The sequence below is a fragment of the Paroedura picta genome, chromosome 11 (assembly GCF_049243985.1).
Source record: "Paroedura picta isolate Pp20150507F chromosome 11, Ppicta_v3.0, whole genome shotgun sequence".
Taxonomy (NCBI): Eukaryota; Metazoa; Chordata; class Lepidosauria; order Squamata; family Gekkonidae; genus Paroedura; species Paroedura picta.
This window is the reverse complement of record NC_135379.1, coordinates 25,089,926-25,113,355: the sequence shown is the minus strand read 5'-3', so window position 1 is coordinate 25,113,355 and position 23,430 is coordinate 25,089,926. Positions and strand designations below refer to the sequence as shown.

General features: G+C 40.8%; 1 protein-coding gene across 6 annotated transcripts in view; it reads left to right on the top strand.

The window, feature by feature from the left end:
- Nucleotides 1–1,217: 1,217 nt before the first annotated feature.
- The window catches only part of ETV1 (ETS variant transcription factor 1), an 88,903-nt gene continuing 66,690 nt past the window's right edge, over nt 1,218–23,430 (top strand). The window contains exons 1-5 of one of the 6 annotated variants that reach the window (XM_077304463.1): nt 1,222–1,572; nt 2,067–2,200; nt 2,968–3,055; nt 4,930–4,977; nt 14,679–14,732. In XM_077304463.1, the coding sequence (XP_077160578.1) occupies nt 1,374–1,572; nt 2,067–2,200; nt 2,968–3,055; nt 4,930–4,977; nt 14,679–14,732 (523 nt within the window). In that variant the 5' untranslated portion in view covers nt 1,222–1,373. Of the gene's footprint in view, nt 1,573–1,694; nt 1,810–2,066; nt 2,201–2,967; nt 3,056–4,929; nt 4,978–5,438; nt 5,531–14,678; nt 14,733–23,430 lie in introns of those variants that run through there. The other 5 variants (XM_077304464.1, XM_077304467.1, XM_077304465.1 and 2 more) reach the window with 5 other exon arrangements.

Here is a 23,430-nt window from a genome sequence, read left to right as displayed (position 1 = left end):
TTTAAGGTCACACATCATTATGCAGCACCATTGATCATACATCTTTCAGGAAAACTGTTTCAGGAATGAACGGATTTGGACGTACCGGTGTATATCCAACTTTTCCAGAACGGGCATTTCCCACTTCTCCTTACTGCAAATTTTGTTTCATCAATCCACATGTTGTAAAGTGAGCATTCTAATCTTCAACTTGACAGAGAGAACTTAAATATATATATAAATATATATATATATATATCTCCTACAGAATCCAGAGATGTAAAGCACCTTCATTGTGTGCAAATACCTAATGACAGCAAAGACTGTTTAACCGGATGTGGTTTCTTTGATTGGGTTCATGCAGCTGTATTTACAATGTTCCATATGCCAAATTTCACTCCATACTCGTTTCTTGCAGGTCACATTTGTTTAGCATCCCAGGTTGTGTCTTTATGTGAGAAATGTGCTCCGCTTGTTATTTAAGCACATTCCGACTCCCCCTACATCCTGTGAGGTTCCTGAATACCCTTTTAAACAATGGACTGTGAAACCTGAGTATTGATAGCTAGTGCAACATAATGGTTACACTATATCAGACTAGGATCTGGAAGACCCCCATATTTGACTCCTACACTGCCCTGGAAACTCACTGGATGATTTTAGACCAGTCACACACTCTCACTGCAACCCGCCTCACAGGGTTGGTGTGCGGAAAGGGAGGATTCCCAGCAGAGAAGAAGGCTGGGTATAAATGAAGCAGATACATGAATATTCTTGTGTGGATTGAATGCCAGCTACCATAGTAATTTGGTACAGTTTTCACATACATTTCATGAAGTTGGGCTGCAATCCCACGAATGTTTACTTGGAAGTAGGTCCTATTGAATTCAGCGGGGTTCCCTTTGGACTAAACAGGTATAGATTCGGGCTGCCTGTGTTTGCCCCACTCCACCGCACAGCAAAGCTACTTTACCTGCGTTAACCCGGAATTTGGCGCTTAAGATTTGGCCCGAGTAGCCAACTCTGGCAACATTCTGCAGCTGAGCTGCGGGAGAGTTGAAAGCCACTGACCGCCGCCATCCTATGGGTTTGCTGGCGCAAGGGGCGCAGACCGCCCGGTCGGGAGCATGAGTGGGGCTGGCAGGCAAAACGGATCTGATCCACGCTGGAGGATAACACAGAAGCGCTGTGTCTTTTACCGCGCCGGAGCGGGCGGGCGGGTTGGCTGGGTGGCATCGTCGAGCTGTTGTTTTTCTGCGGTCAGTTTCGGGAGAAACGAATCCCCTGTTGGATCCGGGAGGATCCAGCTTTTCCGTTTTTCCCTGAGGGGGAGCGCGGCCGCCTGATTGACAGGCAGAAATCTGATCCTGTGAAAGACGCGGAGAACCAATGGGATGCAAAGATCCATCCGTTTGGATTGGAGGCCCCTGGAGGAGAAGTGGAGGAAAAGCCTCGGAATAAAGCGCTGTCAGTGGCGCGTTTCGCTTCCATGGGGGAAGTGCTGGGGGAGAATTAATGTTTTTATTAAAATTGGAGGGACTTTTTGGGGGGTGTTTGTGTGTGCGCAGCCGATCGTCTTGCGGTTACTTTCAGGTGGGTCTTTGCAACAACTCCCCCCCCCTCCAGCTGATTACGTGGTTGTGCTTTGCAAAAAAAAAAGAGAGAGAGAGAGAGAGAGAGAGAGAGTAAGAGAGGGAGACGGTAGCTCCGCCGCGTCTCTCCTCCCGTTAGGGGCAACGCGAGTGGCGTGGTGCGCCATTACTAGTTTCTGCACACGTTGCGAATGGGTGGCGCGAGCTCCCCTGGTCGCTCCGGGGACAGAACGGGCAGGTCAATAAAGAGCGTTTGCCTCTCGATCAGATTGCCCTGCTAAAAAGTCCTTTCCTCTTCGCGCTGCCTTTTTCCGGCTCTTGCTTGTAACCCAGGGGAAGGCAGCGGAAGGAGGGTGTTTTTTTTTTTTTTATGAATGGGACTCTTGGAGGATCATTAGCTATGCAAATCGAAGCGGTTCATTCATGATTTCTTTCTCCTCTTTTTTTTTTTTAAGTCTAAAAGCCATCTTGTGTTCCCGTTTTTTTTTTTTTTAGGCTGCTCGGAGGCTACATCTGGAGGAAACCTCTCAGTCCAATGTCCAGAAAACAGTAATAAAACAAAATACTCAGCTAAAGTCTTCAGAATGGATGGATTTTATGACCAGCAAGTGCCTTACATGGTCACCAATGTGAGTGATCAGTTCTAAAGTTATTGTTTTAAACTTGAATTTCTCGGCGGGGTGGGGGTGAAGAGTGGAGGGCTTTTTTGGGGAGGGGGGGAGGGGGCGAAAATACCTGTTTTAATGTTGGGTTAGGGTTCCTATGCTTTGCTGGAATAGCTGAGTTTTATTTTAATAAATACATTCTCTCCACCCAGACAGTTTCTAACCGGAGGAAAGCAAAATCCACTTTTTAATTTTTTTTAAAGCTATTGGTAGAAGGAAAACCAGCTGCTCCTTTCAAAGTTTTCGGCCTTGATTGCCTGCCATTGAGAGAAAGAGTGAAGTTGACAGGAATTTGTTTAACCCTGTCTATTTTACAGGACGTTTCAAAACACTTTGATAAACAAGGCTTGAAAACAAAGCAGTATCTTTGTATCATTTCCTTGCTCTCCCAAGGAATTAACATGAAGGGGGCTGATGTTTTTTTTAAAACCTCTTGTGTAGGTTTTACCCCTGGAAATTGCCAAAAATATATCTTAATAATGCTGCATTGCTCAGGGAAACCTAGGTGTGTGTTCAGCTGTGGATTTGGGTAGGTGGGTTGAATCAGAAGGGCTCTAGAGGAAGGAAAATGCTATCTGTAAACTAACAGGTTGAAATTTGTAGCTGGTTCAATGGGGGGGGGTGGCCATTCTTTTTTTCAGGTTAGTAATATTTTTTAAATGCTGATTGTGTGGGCTGTCACCTTTCTCCCCCCCCCCCTTTTAAAGTAACCATCTTTTTTCTATTTGTAGAATCCCAGTGGGAGAAACTGTAACGAGAGACCAGGAAACGTCAGGAAAAGAAAATTCATTAACAGGGATCTGGCTCATGACTCAGAAGGTGAGGTTTGTTTGGGGGAAGGGAGATAACTTGGGTCCCCTCTAATTGCAAAGTTTCTCCATGATAGACTTTTGCATTTTTGAGGGGGCATGCAGGGAGGGTGCTTTGCATGAGCTTTTTTGAGTTTGTTTTGTTTCTTCCTGCATATTTGTTGTAAATAATCTATTTACAGGAGTGAGACATGAAAATCATCACATTTAATAATGTCACATAAGACTGACAAAAACAATTTGCTGCTCTGTAGCGGTACCTTTCATGACTCATTCTTTCTGTGGAATGTATTGCTACACAGAAAGGACATAAATAATATTACACACCTGAAGTGGGAATTTGGTGAGGATTGACACATTGGCTTGTTGGAAAGGCTTTGTTGCCTACAGGCCTGGCCTACCTGGTCCTAAGACAATTGTCCTGGCATTGCCTCTAATGTCTGATGATGCGGACCTCTGACGTAGACCGTTTGCCTGACTGGTGCTCTGATCCCAGAAGTGTAGACATTGCAGGAAGTTTGTTAGAGGCCTATAGATATTGCTCTTTCTGTCTCTGCTCTCTTGATTTTAGTCAGCTCTCTTGTCAGTTTTATCAGTGCGAAAAAGGAAATGGAACACTAAATCTGGCATCTGCCAGTCATACCTTAACCCCCCTTCCCAGATGGAGGGAATTATAGTACAAGTTAACTTCTTCTCTTTTAAAGCGATGCTGTTGCTGTGTATCTTAATTTTGGCTTGCACATATTTTCCGTGCAATCTCCATCGCAATGAAGGACTGTTAATGTACTGGCAGTGCTTTACAGGACTAGTCTGTGATGCCTGCTTTTGAGGTAAGGTGGGTGTAAATGCAGCACAGAACCTTTTTCCTTTCTTTTTAACAGCTCGAAAGAAATGTACAAAGTGCTAAAGCCCTGTGGGAACCTGGGTGTTGTAAAACTAGCTTTAAAAAGTGAATCAGTGTCCATTCACCCCCATAGAGAATAAATATATTTTTTAAAAAATCCCTTCATCTTAAGATAGGAACTTCTCAAGTAACAGCTTTGGAAAGCAGATAAGGATCTGTGAATACTTCATACAGAAATCCTTCACCTGACCACTACTGAATCACTGACTACCTGTGGGTGATCCTAATTTTGAAAGATAGCTTCACTAATTGAGAGGGCAAAGTTCTGCAGTTTGCAGGTTTAATCTAGAGTTATGAAGATTTCAGAAACGCATAACCCTGGCCTCAAATTCTGTTCATGCTTGGATCTCTTCCTCTCTGTGCATCCTCTCCCTCTCTTTTCCATTGAGTGCAAACTCTTGAGTACTCTTGACCCTTGCTCTTCCTGTACAATAAATATACTTCTAATGTTAGGGAATGGCATGGCCTTGACTAAAAATAAGAAATGGTTTTTATTTTGTCATTTTTCTGGGGTAGTGCTGTATATTAAAATAGACAAAGGTCCTTACTGGGACAAGACCTCGGAAGTCAGCGGTGTAGCCACTTGTGCAAGGGCAGCTACAGTTGGCCTGAAGTTGTTTATTAAGGGAGAAACAGATTATGTGAATTAAAAGCTTGGTGTTCAGGGGGCTAAATTGGCATTCTGTGCCATATGTGCAAGTTAGCCGAAAGAGGGGAATTCAGTAAACATTGCTGGGGTTGAGAGTGAAAGAAAAGCACTCTGTTGCTTATGTTTCTTGTGAAATCTGAGTATGGTAATCATAATGTTAATATTGATAATGGATTGTGACCAGGGCATTTCTAGTTTGCCGCTCTATGTATGAGGTTAGCCAAAGCTGTTATCTACAAGTGTGATCTTCAGGGAGGGGAGAAAAATTAACTTTCAGTCTATAAAATGAGAAAGGTATTGGTCTCTTATCCATCTTTTCCTCTCTTCTTAGAACTCTTTCAAGATCTGAGCCAATTACAGGAGACGTGGCTTGCAGAAGGTAAGGGAGGGGGAAAGTTATCTTGTTAAGAAAAAAAAAGAAAAGAAAAAACAACTCTGGAGGAAAAAGGGAGATGGGGGGAGGGAAGAAAAAGTCCTGAACTTGCTGTCTTAATGTTCAGCCCAATTAATTGAGCTCTAAAAGAGCCACCTCATGTGTCATGCATACATTAGAGCCTCTGATGAGTTTGTCTTTGGGGACTCTGGGGCTGCTCTACCCAGTGTCATCACAAATTACCAGGAGAAATTGCTTCCAGCTCACAATCACATCTGCTTTTGGCAAGAACTAATGCACCAAGACTTCAAGTTCCAAGCCTCTGTTCAGATTTTAATTGCAATTGATCAGGTTTATATTATTGTTCCTCAAGAGACAGCATACAGCCAGAACTGGGCTTGCTCTTTCCTTTAGAGCAGGGCTTGCAATTGTTTGGTATTCTGATGGAAGTACTTTTCTGATGGCAGAATATAGTTTCTCTGGGTTCATCAGGACGGAATGCTTCAAGATTTAAGCGCAAGTGTCTTCTTCCCACCTTACTCTCATCACAGAACATTAGGTGTGTATGAAATACTTAAAGGGCAATGAGATTTATTCTTTTTAATACAATTTTGGAGAGCTTTTCAAAAACGTGGGGGGTTTTTTCTCCTCATTTTTTTGATGTTCACTTGAAATCAGATACAGTTAGTCTAGTATTGCTGACAGTTTTAAAGGGAAAAAAATCTTTGTTTTGTGTGTGTGAATTCACTTGAGCAGTGGAGATGTGGGCAGAACAAAAGGAGAGATGGTAAAGAGAAGTTTTGGAAAGGCAAGGAAAGTTGCTCCTAGCTGAAGTTTATTTCTAATTTAAATGTTTATGCTCTTGTCTGTGACGCATTAGGCTATTTAAAAGCTTCTTTATGTCCAGTTATGGTGAATGGTGATGATGACTCAGTATAGATTCTGTGTTTTGTAATGCCTATATCTTTCAGTTTCTCTAGAACAAAATGCTGAATTAAACCATATTCAGATATTACCAGCCCTGTGCATGTATTCTGAGTTGTTTCTATACTTTGTATAGTGATGGGAGTTTTTCTTTTTATCAACTTGAATGTGTAGGGAAGCAGTTGGGAGAGCTGAATGTGACAGCTTTGCATAGAAAAGGAAGTGTTTTTACTGGTATCTAAGCTGACTGGCTAATTTTGATATCTCTTCTTGTGGTTTGCCAAGTACTGAGCATATCGCATAAGCTTTTTCTAATCCCTTACTCTCAAGGAGATCAGGTACTCGGCATGCATAGAGGTGTTAAAACTTAAATTGGAAGAACTCCTGTAATGAATTCTGTTGCAATGAAATCCCCCTTAAAATGCAACAATGGCTCGTTATGTTAAAGTAAATCCGGTGAGAACCTTGTTAAACTGTTCAACTTTTTATTTCTCTTAATAAGACAGACGATTATCAAAACTCTAAATGTGGGAGGTTTGGGGAATGAAGGCTTAGTTCTTCTAGGATGCCCAGTTTTCAATTTGAAAACAGTATACATTGCTTGGCTCTGTTGGGGTAAAGTGATAGTACTTGGATGCTGGAGGGGTATTTAACGGGCTTCATCATTGAATCCAATATTCCTGCTTTAAAATCCTAGTAGTTTAAAAAAAATGTTTCCCCCTAATGCAAACCAGATATATTTCACCTGTAGAATCATAATCTAAAAATACTTTTTCCAGGTCAGAAAACGTTTTTTTTTTTTTTTTGTGCAGGTATGACAGTGTCTATAATAATCACCTATTGGCTAGGAAAGTTAAAGCCCAGTGTTGCTGCTATGTGTTACTATAATGAGCGATTATACAGAAACATTCAGTTTTGTTGCAACCACTATTTTAGAGATTACTAAGATTTCCAAAGGTGAAGTGGATGTAAGCATATACCAATATATGCTAGAAATATCAAGGAAATGAGTGAGTTTTCCTGGATGCAGAAAGTTTTTAAAGCAACAACTTTGCTGTCATTGTGTGTACTTGAAATGGGGGTGAGGGTAAGATTTAAAGGGCATATGCAACGTATGCTTCTATTTAAATCCTCTGTAGCTCTGACAGGGCTGCCTTTTGGTTATGGAACTGAACTTGAAGTTAGTGCTGTTTTCCCACTGTTCAGCTTGTTCATGTAGGTCCTCCTGGATCTCTATAAAGTTACACTACTGCCATTGACTTATATATTTTAGTTTCATTTATGATGCTTGATACCCAATAAAATTGGCCATGATATCTACCACCAGCCCCCTCTAATAGAATGTCCTAGTTGCCACTGCTGCTTAAGTTCAGAGCTCCCACTTGTGCAGCAACCAGGTCAGAAGCATTTGCTTATTGTGCTACAACACGCTTAACTTTGGAGCTTTGAAGAATAGAGAGGGGTGGGGAAAAGAAAGAATTGTCCTTAATAGTTGAGAGATGCTTCAGCTGCATATTTATCAGTATCCCTATTCTTCTTGGAGAATGTTGCTTAAAATGAGTAATCATAAACAGTCTATTCTCTTTTCAGCATATGCACAAAAGTGCCATTGGAAACAATGGGATTTACATATGTATTGGAGGTAGAAAATAATTCAAAGTGGTGAATAGAAACAGGCCATTTTACTTAGTTTCTGTTTGTCTGATGTGCACTGTGCCAAACCCTCAATGCAATAGTTGAAAATATGTTGCATCCCGTAACACTAGAACTGTAGACACCCTGGCAAAACTTTGTCTCTTTCTTTGGCATATAAGAAACGGGGGTTGTCCTCCCTGCCCAGAAGAAAAAAATATAGTGTTTAATTGCCTTGCTGCAGTTTAAAATGAAGCCGCGATAAAGTCTCAGAATGGGAAAGTGAGTCTGGTTTGGAAGTTAAGTGTTCAGTAAAGCATCTGTATTGCCTCCAAAACTCATGTTTGGGTGTCAGTTATTCCTTTATGCGGGCCCATAAGTTTCCTCTGAATTCACCTTAAAGTGATTCATTTCAGTATGTAGGGGGTAACGCCGTGTTAAGTTTTTCCTAGAATACTGTGGTGTCTCTATTTTGACCCTGCATGCAACAAAGCTCCTCTATTGAATCTATAGATATTGCATTAAGTTGTTCTTGGCAAACATAAGTTAACCATTGACTTGAAATAATCGGCTCAAATATGAATGTAATGTACTTTGCATTATGGAAGCGCCTGCTGTTTATTCTGTAACAAAAAGAAGAAAATAGCTGGTGCTGAAAGCCTGCTGTGGATGGTGGAAACACTTTGTGGCTGAAAGGGGGTGGGGAAGCTAAAAGGAAAAGTATTCTCATATTGAATAGGGTAAGTGTAATGTAAATATTCTAAGAGATGATGAAAATCCTGTTAACATTACTATTGATCTGACAAAATGTCATCTGGAATTCTAATGGAGACTAATCTGTTATTAATCAAAAGGACAGATGATGGGATGGTTTAATTTCTTCATTCCTATTCAAGATGGGACAGGATATCCTGGTAATAAGGAATTGATTTCTTTAAAATATATTGGTGCCAGTGAATAATGGCTAGCGTTGGTGAATGGACTTTAGCAAAAAAGTGTATCAGTTCTTCTGCTACCTGGGAAACTTATGAGGATTCCGGAAGCAATGACCTTAACCTGTCTTTGGAATGTAAGAGTCATTACCAATAAGCATGCCCTCCCCACCAATAATGGCCCCTTTGAATGCAAAGGGGCCAGCAATCAGCATGCATGAGAATTGGTTTGTCCCACCAAGAATCCTTAGAACTATGGAACACCCTCCCCCCACAAACACACAAATACGTTTGTGCAGTCTAGCATGAAGACACACAATCCTGTAGAAGAAATAAACTGATGATGGGTTAATGGAATTTGGAACTAACCTTAATAGAACAAAACCCAAGAAGTATTTGAAATCTAGTAGGGAGATGTTGATGAAGGTGGTGGATGTCTCATGTAGTTGGGAGGAGGGGTTTGTAGGCTGTGACGGGTAAAATCATGCAGAAAATAATCTGTGGGTGATGCCCAAGGCAAGAGGTGTTGGGATTGATCAGAAATGCTTCTTTTCAGTGTTCTCAGAACATATAAAATAGTTTGTGGACGGAAGAGTGTTCATTGAGAAGGTAGTAACTCTATGACATGGTTAAACTATGATTGCAGTCCATTTGATCCAAACTGCTGACTAGCATCAGATTATTTAAACAGTGTGGAAGTTTATAGCATTTGGACAGTACATGCTTTTGTTTAGCTTTCATGCACAAGAGCATGCTCCAAAATATGCAGTCATTTTAGAAATGGTGCATTTCAAATGTCCCCCCCCCCGGGTGATCTTCTGTTATAGTATTCCCCCCACCACAAATATTCATCAGATGTGTAGAAAGGAGTAGTGCATAACAAATTTGTGAAATTTAAGCTGCTGGATAGCTTATTTTCTGAGTAATCCATAGCAGTATGTGTTCCCAGATCATCTGTTCTCTTCCCACCCAAGATATTTGTCTGAGTCTGGCTCCATGAAGGAAGTACCTGGTATCTGTTCTCAATGGGCCTTCAAAACTGAAAGAATAAATGTTTTTGGAAATATTTGGAAGGGAGGAATTAAGGTCAGGGGATAGAAATGACTTCCATTTGATCTTTTTGCCTACCCCCCTATGACTCTTACAACTGCAGCTTACTTGACTTTCCATGTATTAAGTTTTGCTCCTTAATGAGGCCTATGCTGCGTTTGAGATAAAGCTTTGAAATGGATGTGTTTATGTAAGAAGTTCAAGTTTACTCAGTTCTTGTTCTATCAGGGTGTGACATGAAAAGGTTGTGGTTGGTGCCACATGTTTCTGGCTGGATTCTGTTTTTGTGAATGGAGGCAAAGCTCCCGTTCTGACTGTACGTCTTGAAGAATTGCTTAGGAGATCAGCTGTCTCATTCACTGGCAGAAAGAATGACTCATACATCTTCTGCCTTGTTTGGCTTCAGGTCATTGTTACAGTGGATAGAGCTGGTTTTAATTAAATATCAACTTCTTTTGCAAAGGCGGGTGCCCAATCCCCCCCTCCTTTTTTGTTTTGTTTTATTTGCCAGTGAAGAAACTAAACTAATCTGCAGTTTATGGCTTCATTCTCCAGTCTGCCTGGTACACTAAAATATGTTTCTCTTTATTCCTTTTTTATATTAGATTAGATGAATGTTACATACCTCTTCATTTAGTTGAAGGGCCAAAACTATATCTATAAAAAAAACAAGCTTATGCAAACTTATTTAAGAATCTGTCCTATTGAATTCAGTCAGGGTTACTTGCATGGGAGCAACTGATTTGGGGAAAAAGTAAAATCCAGATGGAAATCACATCATTTTCTTAATAATTAAAACACTTTGCGGCCTTCATCTCTGCCTGTTGCAAAAGGGCAATTTGGAAGGGGGGGAATGCAAAGGGAGCCTTTGGCTTATGGAAAAAACAGACATTACTTATTGAGTAAGAGTCCAAGTCGGGTGGCAGAGGCACTTGCTCTGCTAATGCACAGTGAACCTGTAAGAATCATTCCTGCTGTTTCCAGTTCTGAAACACAAAGAGGCTTCGGGAGTATATCCTTTTCCTCCCACCCTAATTAAATTCTACAGAGAAATCATCTTATTCTGTAAGGAAATAATTGCGTGCATTTTATATATATAAAATCATATTCACCAAATGTTCTTGTTGACATGCCTCCATTTTCCATACTGTCACCGTATTCAAAACCACTGTAGCTTTTATGACAGCTTCATAGAATTGCAACGTTGGCAGTGACAAGGAAAGAGGAAATGAATGATACATAAATATGCCTGTAGTTACAGCCCTCTGTAGTCATATTTCTTTCTTTTTCAGTCCTCCAAATTAGGGCTCCTTAACTGTCTGCTTGCTGGCCTGACTTTTCAGTCCTTTTTAAGGCTGGCAGTGGAAAAAGTTTTTGGGAGTCACCGAAGTTTGTCAGGCATTGTCTTCAGTTTCTTTTTTGGGGTAGGGAAAATTGATGTGGTGGGTGGGGAAGAGTGGACGAATCCCCGCTTCCTTTTCCGGAGAGAGTTTTGATTCTGTATCTTTCTTTAAAAAAAAATCAAGCCATGCAACATACAAATCCTTTGCGTGCTGTCTTAAGCTGTCTTGTTTGCATTCTTACATATGAGTTTGGAGAGTATTAATACATGTCCGGGGAAGAAAGTTTGCATGGCATCCCTGAGGAAGTGTAAGATGTCAAAACAGGTATCTCATGACATTTACTTTAAAAAGCATAAACACATGCTTAGTTTAAACTTTATTCACTGAAGGGGGAAATTATACTGTATATTATTATACTGTATATAAGTTATTTTCAATAAATTAGCAATTATTATTATAAAATGATGCTTGGTAACTTCTCCCATGATGTTAAAGCTAATGATTGGAAATGAGTGCTGAAGATGGTGTTGTTCTGTGGTGTTTAAAAAAAAAATTGATAAGGGGAAAACTGAAGTTGTGTCAGTTTTGTAAGACAGCTGAAATGTACTCGACTGATGTATACAGATTTGGTGCATGCTAGAGATGTAAGTGATAAAACAGGCTAAATTTTGCAACTCCTAAAACTCTGTACTAATTAAGGCGTGTGTATGCATGCTTCAGAAGTTAGGCCATTTTGTACATTCTCCAAAGATTTTTTTAAGGGTTTAAAATGAGCTAGATTATAATTATCGCTACCGATCTCATCCCTGTGGCTTGTAGATGTGTACACTCTTCATTATGCGTACGTTATTATAGTGTAAATGGTCTTATGAATTTTGATAAATGGCTTTGTATGGAACGGTCTATGTACTTCAGAGGATTACTGCAAGTATTCTCAGTTTCCCCCTCCCTTTTCTGTTATATACCATGATGACAATCAGATTGCTGTCCCTTGCTTATTTGCCGATGTGAATGAAACTACTTGTTGATATCAGTCTTTCTTGTTTTTTGCTTGGGCTTGCAAACTAGAATAATGACTAGATATTCAGATTTGGTGATGGGAACCTGACCCCTACGGGATCGAACCAGTGGTCCATTGAGTCCAGTATCCTATCTCACATATTGTTCATTCTAACCAAGGATTGTACACAGCTGCCAACCAGTTTCTCTGGATTGAGACCTTCCCATGATGTTGTCTCCTTGCATTGGGACTTAGAGGCTGTCTACCTTTGAACTTGGATGGTTCCATTCACCATGGCTAGTAGTCACAGAAAGACTACTCAATCAGTCCCTTTCCCTCAATCAGTTTTCTGTTTCTCAGCCTAAAGCTCTCTTCTGAGTTACAATATTGCTCTGAGCATATAGAAGAAAATTGGTAAGTCCTGAGCATCAGTGAACTTTCAGGTAGGTTAAAATAGGACACCTTGTAGAAGCAGGTTAGAAGGAATAGATTAACAGAAGTCTCGAGGATTAAGCAACAAGGTAACTCAGTTTGTCAGATGTTGGGCAGAAAATGCATGTTTTCCTCATAACGTGCAAGTTTAGTCATGGTCTCTACTACCAAAACTGTCTAAACCTTGCTCGTACCTCATTTACTGTGCTTGAAGGGGTTGTGCATCTCTTGATAACTGTGCTTTCTTCATATTATAAGGCTAACCTATATTTTAGAATTACTTACATAGTGCTGATGTTGCTGCCATCTCATCTCAGATTTGATCTGATTCTGTCATAAGCAAGTGAGATTGGTATTGGTGAATTCTGGAAACTCAGGCCAGGTTTCAGGCAATCATGAAAAATGCTTCAGGGCCTCAACGGACTTTACAAGAAACATCACATGCTTCCCCCACACTGAGTGTGTGTGGTAAACTTTTTAAAATACAGAAAGTAGTTTTAGAAACAATTGGTGATAACGGGGAGGGGGTTGAGCTAAAAGCAGAGGGGAAATTTGGGTTAATTTAAACTTCTTGTTTCTACTGAAGAAACTCCTTGAACGCCAGCGTTGGGACCCAGTTTGTACAGTTGGCGGTACTTTTTCTTTTTTTGGCCTGGGCTGACTAATTTCATTATATTCTTAACTATACTTTCCTTTGACTCTGTGTGTGGGTGTGCACATGAGAGAGAGAGAGCCAGAGAGCCAGAGATCCCTTAGTGAAGGAAATTGTTCATTCATTAGTTTACTGATCATCCAGTATTGTTTATGCTGTTCTGAAATCTATAAAGTGTAATTATAAACCAGAAGGTGAAAACTTATGTCAGTTTTTACTGCTTAAAAAGAAATGATGGGCTTTTGGTTTCGGTAGGTCAGTCTCTCCCTCTCGCCCCCAACCCCCCCCCCCCCCAACTAATCTCTATTTTAGTCTGGCATTAGCACTAACTAGTAGAAGACTGAATTAATTTGTTAATTTTAGTTTTATTAAATTGTTACAGTTGTTATCGCCATGAACCAAATCAATTTGTACGTCTGATCTGCAGGCTCTCTGGAAGAGCACTGTAAGCAAACTAGTGAGACGGGTGTTCCTTTGCAAAGTTGCCTCCAGTCTATGTTGATTGGAAATTAGTGGATTTAGACTTTGTACAGAACTGGACTGTAGGATTGTCAACCTAATTTTTCTTACTAGGCAATAAAAATATCATTGAACTTGGTGGGACTTATTTCTGTGTAAATTTGCATAGAGAAGCTCTTAATTTTATGCCATTGGTTTAGGCTTAGGGTTTGAGATTTCGCTGTACAAGACATTTCACAAGCACTTTCATTTAGTCAATTTTTGGAGGATGCAGACAATGTGCGGTGATATTGAACATCTTAGGTTTGTTTCAGCTCAGACCTAAATCGTCAGTGCTCAGAATATGACTACGAGGCACTAAAATGGGAATAAGTTGGTGCTAAAATAAAGTGCCTTACTCTTGAATGAGCAGTTTGGAGAGAACTGAAACTATCTGGTAAATTGGGGATTCGTGCAAGTATTTTTGCCATTGAAAAGAGATACATTTTTCTTCTCCATCCTACTTAATTAATGCTCCATTTAATTAATACTCTGTCTTCCTAATGCTTCTATCAAAGTATTAACTTGTCTCTGTGAAAAACTGCAACTGTTAATAAGTAACTTTTCAAAAGCTTCCTTGGATTTGTACATACTTACTTTATATTTTCCTGTTTTGGTCACTGTGCCAGATGTTACTTGAGGGGCAGTGTTAAGTGTCGGGCTGGGAAGATCTGGGTTCAGTTCCTCATTCTGCCATGGAAACTCCCAGGGGGACTGGAACAGTCGTTCTATTAATTGCCTCAGAGTTATGATGAGGCTCTGTTGGAGGGATGGGGCATATGTATCACCCACAGGTCCTCACAGACCGTGCAGGATTAAAATTGAATAAATAACCCTTGATTGCTACACAGATACAGCCCTCTTTCTAAACTTTGGCTAGAGGTAAGCAGAAATCTCATGTGCAACTGCTGCTTATCTCCCAATTTAATGTGGGGAGCCTGGAAAACACTGAAACAAATACTGTTCATGTACTGATGCGTGCCCGGTGTGGGAATTAAATTGTACCGGTAATTCTTCTAATCATTGTGCCAGCCAGCCAGTATTTTCAAACACATTTCATGTTGGTTTTTCTGCTTAATTTGAATTTTAATGAATACTAATCCTACCCTTTACTTTGTGAGGTTGGTTTGTTTTTGTCTTCATCCAGTCCTAACAGTTTAGGATCATGTTATGCATTAGTGGCTTGTGTATGTTAATTCTTCCTTTCTGTCTCCTCCCTGTGCCCCCACCCCCCCAATCTTCAGCTCAGGTACCTGACAATGATGAGCAGTTTGTGCCAGACTACCAGGCTGAAAGTTGTAAGTATAGCATGACTTCTCATTTGACTCTTAAATGTTTTGGGAGGAGGGGGGTCTGTGTCTTCTTTGGGAGAGCCAACGTTTGTGTGAAATTTGAGGCCGGTACTCTATGACATTGCCATAAAAATCATGCAAAGAAAGTCAGCATTGAACTGCAGCTTGGAAATGTAGCTTAACTGAAGCAGGACATCTTGTTTCTCTTTTGTTTCTTATTCAACGGTAAGGATGGGAAGCTGCCACCACTCCTTCTCAAAAAATAAAAAAGGGTCCGATACCTTCAAATTCTGGCAACTATCCGCTGCCCTGATGCCAGTGCCTGTCCAAAAGAATACTTTATCTTCTTGCTCCAGTGGTATAAGCCAGCCTTGTCCCTCTGTCTGGGTGTGGGGCAAAACCTTTTGCAGTACAGGAATGCTGCACAATAATATTTGAGAGCATAAAGGGCAGTTTTTTGTGTTTCTGAAGGCAATGTTATAACAACTATATATGACTAGTTTGGCAAATAAGGAACTTGTTCTTGGATCTCCTGGTGAAGTTTATTTCTAAACAGTGACTTGATTTTTGGTTATCATCCCGTTCACATGATCATTTCAATGTCTGTGGCTATTGCTCCTGTTACCTGGTAGAACCACGTGATGGAAAAGACCACACTGCTGAGTGAAAACTCTTTAAGGGGCACATGAATCAACTGGCTGTGTCCATTGTAACTAACTTAAGAACTGCTCCTTAATAATTGGTACCTTCTGCTCTCCCCCCCCCCCCAAAGGCAGCTGGAAAAGGCTGCTGTCAGGTTTGTTAATGTGTAGAGCTCTTTTACCGTGCCTATATCCCTTAATCTCATTTTTGTGGCCTTTAGACTGACCCTTCTGTGGTTTCATTTACCTACAGTGCTCAAGTTTGCTTTTGAAGTGCTGAATCTAGCCCATCTTTATACATCCTAGTGAACTCTTAACCCAGAGGTTAAGGCCGGGTTCCAGAGAACTCTGAGTGAAGTAGATCTTTGCCACTTCTGTAGAGACTTCATAGAATCGTAGAGTTGGAAGGGACCATACAGGCCATCTAGTCCAACCCCCTGCTCAATGCAGGATCAGCCCAAAGCATCCTAAAGCATATAAGAAAAGTGTGTATCCAACCTTTGCTTGAAGACTGCCAGTGAGGGGGAGCTCACCACCTCCTTAGGCAGCCTATTCCACTGTTGAACTACTCTGACTGTGAATTTTTTTTCCTGATAATTAGCCTTCCCTACATCCCTTCTTTCTAAGTCATTTCAAAGGAGTTTGGAGGGGCATTTGAGAACAGTGTGAGATACAGCACAAGGGTGTTGTGGTAGGAAGGAGGGATTAATGCAAATCACTTTCCCCTAGGGTAACAGGTGTGCCTTTCTGAAATATCTGCTGTTCCTTCAGGATGTATACACAGTCTCAGGGAGGAAAACCTGAGTAAGGCCTGATGGAGACTTTGTGTTGATTTATATATTTTGCCTAGGCCCACCATGTGTGCACAGCTTCTTAAGACGTTTCCTGGGAGTCAGCCCTATTGAATTGATGTGAGTTGGATTCAGAGTAGACCCCCCCCCTTGGGCCTTGGGATACAAGTGAGGGTCTGTGAATGCCAATTTTAGGGCTGAAGTTCTTGATACTTATGGCTCTGTGCCTCTTTAAATCATAGGGGCAAAGCTGCTCAAAATAGTTCTTCTGAGATAGACAAAGCAAACTGCACCTTATGATTCAGCTTCTCTTCCAGTATTGGCGGAACACTCTGAACAGGAAAACTTGCTGTTGAAGATAAGGTGATCTAGGTAAACAGCTAGGAACACACCAAACTCTGTACTATTGAAAAGCAATACATGATCATACATGCACATAATTCAGCCACAAAAGGTTCCTTCAGCAATATGCCAGTCCCCAGGTTTTCCCTGAAGGACCATTGGTTGATCCTATCGCCTCCATTATTTCAGGAATAAAGCGATTATTTTTGTGGTAGAAGAATTAATAGTGGTGACTTTCCTCCCTCAGTGGTCATGTGATAAAAGGGTTTTGTGAAACTTCCTTGCCTGCAGTGAATCCACATATGACCACATCCTGAAACAAGCTACAAATGTTACTTTCAGGATATGATAATGTGATATTTTTCCTAAGGTCCTGCATAGATATGCTTCATAAAATCCACTTTATCATGTGAAAAATTAGTGTTTCCCCCCTCAAAAATGGACAGTGTTCTGGTTAAACATCTTATATGTTTCTCAAGCAAACTTAAGTGTATTATAATTGCAAGTTGGCTGGACTTCTTGCTGTGAATTGTCCTTTCATATTTCCCATTAATACCCTTCACCACTTACACACTGAAACAGATTCTGTGACTGTGCTAGAGTTGTTGTGTACTCCTGATTCCTCGTAAGTGGATGTTGCTGTCCCAGCTACTTAGTTTTATTCTTAAAACTGACATTTCCACAACATTTCCTTATTTCATGTCACTGGAAACCTCCCCTCGCCCCATTTGTTTAAATAAGTTATTGAAAGAACACTATAACCTTTAAAATCAGGAGCCTGTTAATCTTAACATTAAGGTGTTGCAAAACAGTATTAAACTGATACTTGTGATAGAAACGTGTTGTACCATTTTAAGCAGAGAGGTTAAATAATAGCCCTCAAGGTCCTAGTAAAACTGTGCCGCTTTTTATGCATGGAGTGAAATTTGATTTATTAGCTTGAAATGGAGTTTAGACAAGGAAGTATTTTAAACTAAGTTTCCCAACAAAGAGCTTTCCTTGCAGTGTCATTATTAGTATGCAATATCTTTTGAAGTCCTCTGTAGCTGTGTTCACAGTGAATGCATGTACAAGTTACAGCGAATGCACATACAGCCTGCATGCGGGTATTCTTTGTAAGAAAGAGCCAATCTGTTAACTGTAATTTGAGGCCAGGGCTTGTATATGTCTATGTTAGTAGAAATTTTGGTACATGTAAACCGTATAACGAATGTGCTAATACCCTATTAGATCAGTAAAGTCACAGTCTACAGTCAGCATCTGCACTGAATACCAAATGGGCATTCCAAAATAATTTATCTAGAGGTGCAAAGTTCTACCAGTGCTTCATTTCGCCAGCTGTTGTTGCTGCAAATCAAGTCAATGATTCTTGAAGAATTAATACAAACTGCAGGGGGGGGGGTCAATGTAAAAATAGTGCAAGGTTCTGAATTAAATGGGGTGGATCCTACCCTTATCCTACCACTCCACTGGCCATAGTTGATTTATTAACTAAAATATTTATACCCGCATTTAATTTTGGCTCAAGTTTGAACTTTCCTCCAGCTTAAAGTAGCTCTTTCTCAAAAAGTTGCAGAGAAGGTTGATTAGGCTGGAGGAAGGCCCCTTGGAGGGAGGTTGGAGCCACTCCATCGTTTGCCCTCAGACAGTAACCCCGTAGTGCCATTCATGCATAGTTGCAAGCTTCTGTGCATTTATTTATTTGTTTACAAAATGTACAGTATATCCCGTCTTCAGACCCTTACAAGGATTGCCAAGGCAGCTAACAATTCCAAACATACAAGATTACATTGCCTCCAGAAGACAGGCTATTCCATGCACAAAAGTTTCCTCTGTGTTCAGTTCCCATTTCTGTTCCAGCGGGTGAGAGTGCATACAAGAACCCATTTTGAAAAAGGTCGGACTCTAAGTAGCCAGCAGTTTGTGAGTCGAATGGATTTAGTTTCCTCTTGGTCCCTAACCAGGGCTAAAAAACAGCTATCTAATACTCTTTTAAAAAAAGATTGATCAATTTGCGTCTGCAGAAGTGATCAGAGATGCTGACCAAATGGTGACATGTCCTTCTCTGCAGGTGTGTTCTGCTGGAGCTCTTGCTCATTGGCTTTGCAGTCATCTGAGGGCATCTCCTCTGTTGTGGCTGTGAGTTGGAGCCATGTTTGGAAGTTGCAGGTGGCCCTCATGCATGACTGCAGTTGTACTGCTGTGATCTCATTGCTACCATCTGCAGAAGACCAGAGTTATGTTGGCATGAATTTCCTTTCTGACACTCCGTTCTGTTTGGAGGGAGAAACCATGTACCATTCCCTTCCCACTGTTTGCTGTGTTAAAGCAGCAGCTGGAAGGAAATTATGCTGCAGCGATTACAGTGTTCTTTCACTTCGATTTTTAAAAAAAGCAACATTTTTTTTTTGATGAAGCTACTGAACCAGCTATCTCGTATCTGATAGAAAGGGATATTTTTAAATTCCTGACAGTACAGGGCAATTTATCTTGTCCTGAAACTCTGTGTTGAAAGCTTGAATGCAAGGCGCTCAAAATATCATGTTACTTGCTTCCTACATCTTATCCTATGAGAGTCCAAACTGGCAATGTTTTTCTGTTCTAGAGTGAGTCTTTAACTGGATGCCATAAATCAGCTTGGTGAAGCCCTAACAACAATTTAACATCATGTACAGATCCCTTTTTCTTCATTCCTCTCATTTAAAATAAGCAAAAAACCATAATAGTATGTGCCCTCTTATTCCGACTTCTCTTGTAGCTTAGCTTTGTGGCTAGCCCCGAGCATTAGTCTGCATTTAGTAGGTATATTCTTACCTCTGGAGAATTGAAGGGGGGGAGCTACTTAAATTTGATGTCGCTTGTTCTTCATGGACATAAAGAGCAAGGTTTTGCCGTGAAGCATCTCTTAGTCAATAATGCCTTTAATCTGTGGTTGTAGTAGCACTTGAAAGCTTTATTTTGGTTTTAATAAGTAGTTCTTGTTTTTCTGCAGACAGTGTAAGTTGGTTTTTTGTTCTTTAAATGTAACTCCTAACTCTGAAGGGTACAGAGACCTTGATATATTTAGCCTCAGTATCGATCTGATACACAACTGGCACAATATGACTATAAAACAAATGGCTGGTCCTTGCCAATGTATATAGACAGTATTGATGTCTAATTCTTTTTGGATTTTTTTTTTTTAAGATGACCTTGCTGCTGAGGTGAATGCTTTGCTCGGGAAAATTGCCCTTACACCATTTCAGGAAATGTGGCAGATATAGACTCCTCCTGTGTTTTGACTGTACTTTTCTGGCATTCAAGGCTCATGTGAAATTAACTGATCTGGCTGTAACTAACCTTTTGGGTAGTTCTTCAGTCCAAGTAAGTGGGTAACATTCCTGATTTTTCTCTTTGCCAGTCAAACCGGAGTTCTGCACCCTTGATTGGCTTTAACCATATTATCCATTGATCTTTTCTCCATCATCCTGTGCTGAGGTTAAAACATAAAAATTGTTGGTGTTGAGTTACAGCTGACTTATGGTGACCAGGTAGTGTTTTTAAGGCATGAATCAGCAGTGGTTTGCATAGTCTGTCTCTCCATCACAACCCTGGTGTTCCAAATACAAATCAGGGCTAAATCGGCACGGAGCTTTTATTCCAATCCCAGGTTGATTTAGTCCCTGCCATCTACACTGAATGCGATTTCCATTTTGATTTTGGACAATTTAAATTTTTCATCTGCAACAGGCATGATTGAGCCAGAGTGATCCTACCTTTCCCCCGTGATATCCTGGAGTGGATATAACCCTTGATATTTGAAAAATCAGCATGAGTAAAGGTGCAGCTCTCTGCCCTTCCTGAATTAACTTGCTGCTGAGCCTCTAACATTGTGGAAAAGCTCTGATTGGCCAGGGTGTCAGTTCAAAAGCTTCCTCGTTCCCAAATTGCAAGGTTCCTTTAAAGGGGAAGCCCTAACTTCTCTCGGCAGAAGCCCAAACTTATCTTGGCAGAGATTTGCCTCTTGGATTTATTCCCCTTCCTCTGCTGACTCACATCCTCTCCCCCCCACCCCCCACCCCGTTCAAGAAAAGAAAGAGGCTCCTGCTGCTGCGCTTGGCTTCCCCCCCCCCCTATAACACTTTTCTGTTTCGGGGGGGGGGGAATAGAGGAAGACCTGAGTTCAAATCGATCTGAATTCAGCAAGCTCCACAACGGAATAAACTAAGTAAATGCAGAATCAGCCCAGGACTGACGTTTAGCTTCCAAGATCTAATGAGATCAGGCTAGCCTAGGCTATCCAAGTCTAAATTCTTTGTGGTTATTCTTTCAGGATGTTTTTTTTTAAATCTGTAATCAGGCAAGCATATTGGAAAACAAAAAGCTAGAAATGTAGTGCAGCTTTCATTCTGTCCCTTAGCTTCTGAAGAAATGACCTAAAAGAGGTATAAATGTTCATCTATAAATTACCCTGTGTATTCATTTCTCCTAATGAAACTCTTAAACCAATATATTGTGTGAATGATGCAGTTTAGTGGTGTGCATATTTATGCTCCCTATGTATATTTTGCACCATATATACAACCCACTTACACAGGAATCCTGGCATGGGAGTGGCCATAGACTCTAACCATAGACTTTAATTTTTATTCTGGGGACTTCCTGACACAGTCTGTTACGTCACTTGCACCAGTGAGAAGATTTTCCCCTAGTGGAAAATTTGCTATGAGGGCAATTGTAGATGCAATTGTTTAAATGTCTTCCATAATCCTATCTGCTCCACAAAAAACAACTAGACAGGTTGGGTTAGAGTTTTAGGCTGGTACCAACTTTACACAGTAGAAGGTTTCTGTCAGTATGGTGGTGTTTACATGCTAAATCCCTGAAGGAGAGGTACAATAAATGCCTGTTAGGGTGCCACAGCCAGGTGGAGGCCCTTGGTGTATGACAGTATGTTTTCAAAGACATTGTTTATGAGTATCAACACAGGTATACTTGAAGCAAAAAATCCTTTCGATGAAATGCACTTTGAAAATAGAATGTGATTGTGTATTTAATGTCCTGAACTGTATTTTAAGAGGTTGTGTTGTTAAATATATATATATCTTGACAGTTGAAGAGCTGTACAAATTAGAGTTTATTTATAATGGCACTGGGGATCTTAGCTATGAAGTTTAATTTAAGTTCTCTGTCAACTTCCATCTGATCCTATCCAATAAATCTGTGCCTTGCCCAGTTCTAGGTTTGGCCCTACACCCTCTCCATATGTCCAATTGGCATTGTTGACCTGGAGACAGACAATAGCTCTCCCCCCCTCCCCCCCACAATTGAAGGCTCTTTGAATGTGAGGTCCTTGTTTCTACACACTACTTTTGTATCTATAAGCAGGTTCTATAGGTATCTTTGGAACCTGTTCGACTGGATATGTTGGTGGGAGTACTTTCAACTCTTTAAAGCTCTTGCCTGTCTTAGGTTATAAGATACTGGGACAGGGAGAGAAATAACAGTGCTAGGAGCATTCTACATGGGTTGATCAATGCACTATAAAAATGGGATTGAGGTGGTTTGGGAATTAAGAACTCTCCACAGTAGTGAGAGCTTCTCACACTACATCCTTGTACTAAAGAATTTGCTTTAACAAAAAATCAAGTGGGTTCTAGTAATTTAAGAGAAGACCTTTGCAGGCATGCAAATGGACAAACATTAAATAGGTTCTGTCTATATTTCCCCTCAACACTTTGCATCCTTAATGGGAGAAGAAGAAGAGTTGGTTCTTCTATGCTGCTTTTCTCTACCCAAAGGAGTCTCAGAGTGGCTTACATTTGCCTTCCCTTCCCTCTCCCCACAACAGACACCCTGTGAGGTGGGTGATGCTGAGAGAACCCTGATATTACTGCTTTTTCAGAACAGCTTTATCAGTGCTGTGGTGAGCCCAAGGTCACCCAGATAGCTGTATGTTGGGGAGCTGGGAATCAAACCCAGCTCGCCTAATTAGAAGCCCATGCTCCTAACCACCATACCAAGCTGGTGCTATAGCCAGCTTCTGGTAGAAACCGTGATTATGGCAGTCCTTGGATGATTGTGAATCTGAAGAAGAAGAAGAAGAGTTGGTTCTTATATGCCGCTTTTCTCTACCCGAAGGAGGCTCAAAGCGGCTTACAGTCACCTTCCCATTCATCTCCCCACAACAGACACCCTGTGGGGTGGGTGAGTCTGAGAGAGCCCTGATATTACTGCTCGGTCAGAACAGTTTTATCAGTGCCGTGGCGAGCCCAAGGTCACCCAGCTGGTTGCATGTAGGGGAGTGCAGAATCGAACCTGGCATGCCAGATTAGAACCTTGGAGAAAGAGATGGAGTAGATGCTCTAGGCACTGGCAGTCAACTTTGGTGTACTGAATAAGAGTGGTGGCTTCTAATCTGGAGAGCCAGTCCTGTTAGAGCAGTTCTCACAGGGAGAGGGAAGGGAAGGCAACTGTAGGCTGCTTTGAGACTGCTTTGGGCAGTGAAAAGTGGAGTATAAAACCGACTCTGACTCCTTTCCATAGTTTTTATATTATCTACTGTTATGTAAGCAGCAGATTGCTTTGGGGCTTTAAAAAAAAGCATTCAGTGCCCTTTAATTGGCCAGTGCCCATTATTTATTTTCCTATCCCACATTACAGCAGTGGGAAATATATACAGTTTATCGACATAAATAATGCTGTTCATTAGTTTAGACATGGTTGCTACTTGTGTTTCGAAGAGCAGCATAATTAATTGGGGCCTGACTTTGGAAACAATGACAGCTTTTAAATAAAATGACCTACAGTTTGATTGCAAATATGCCTTAATGTGAAATGTGTTATATTTGGTATGGAGTATTTTTGCAGGAGGAAAATATGAGGAAGGGTTTTTTTTTAGCTTCTGTGTGGTTTTGGGAAATTCGCTTGACACATGAAAAGTGGACAGCT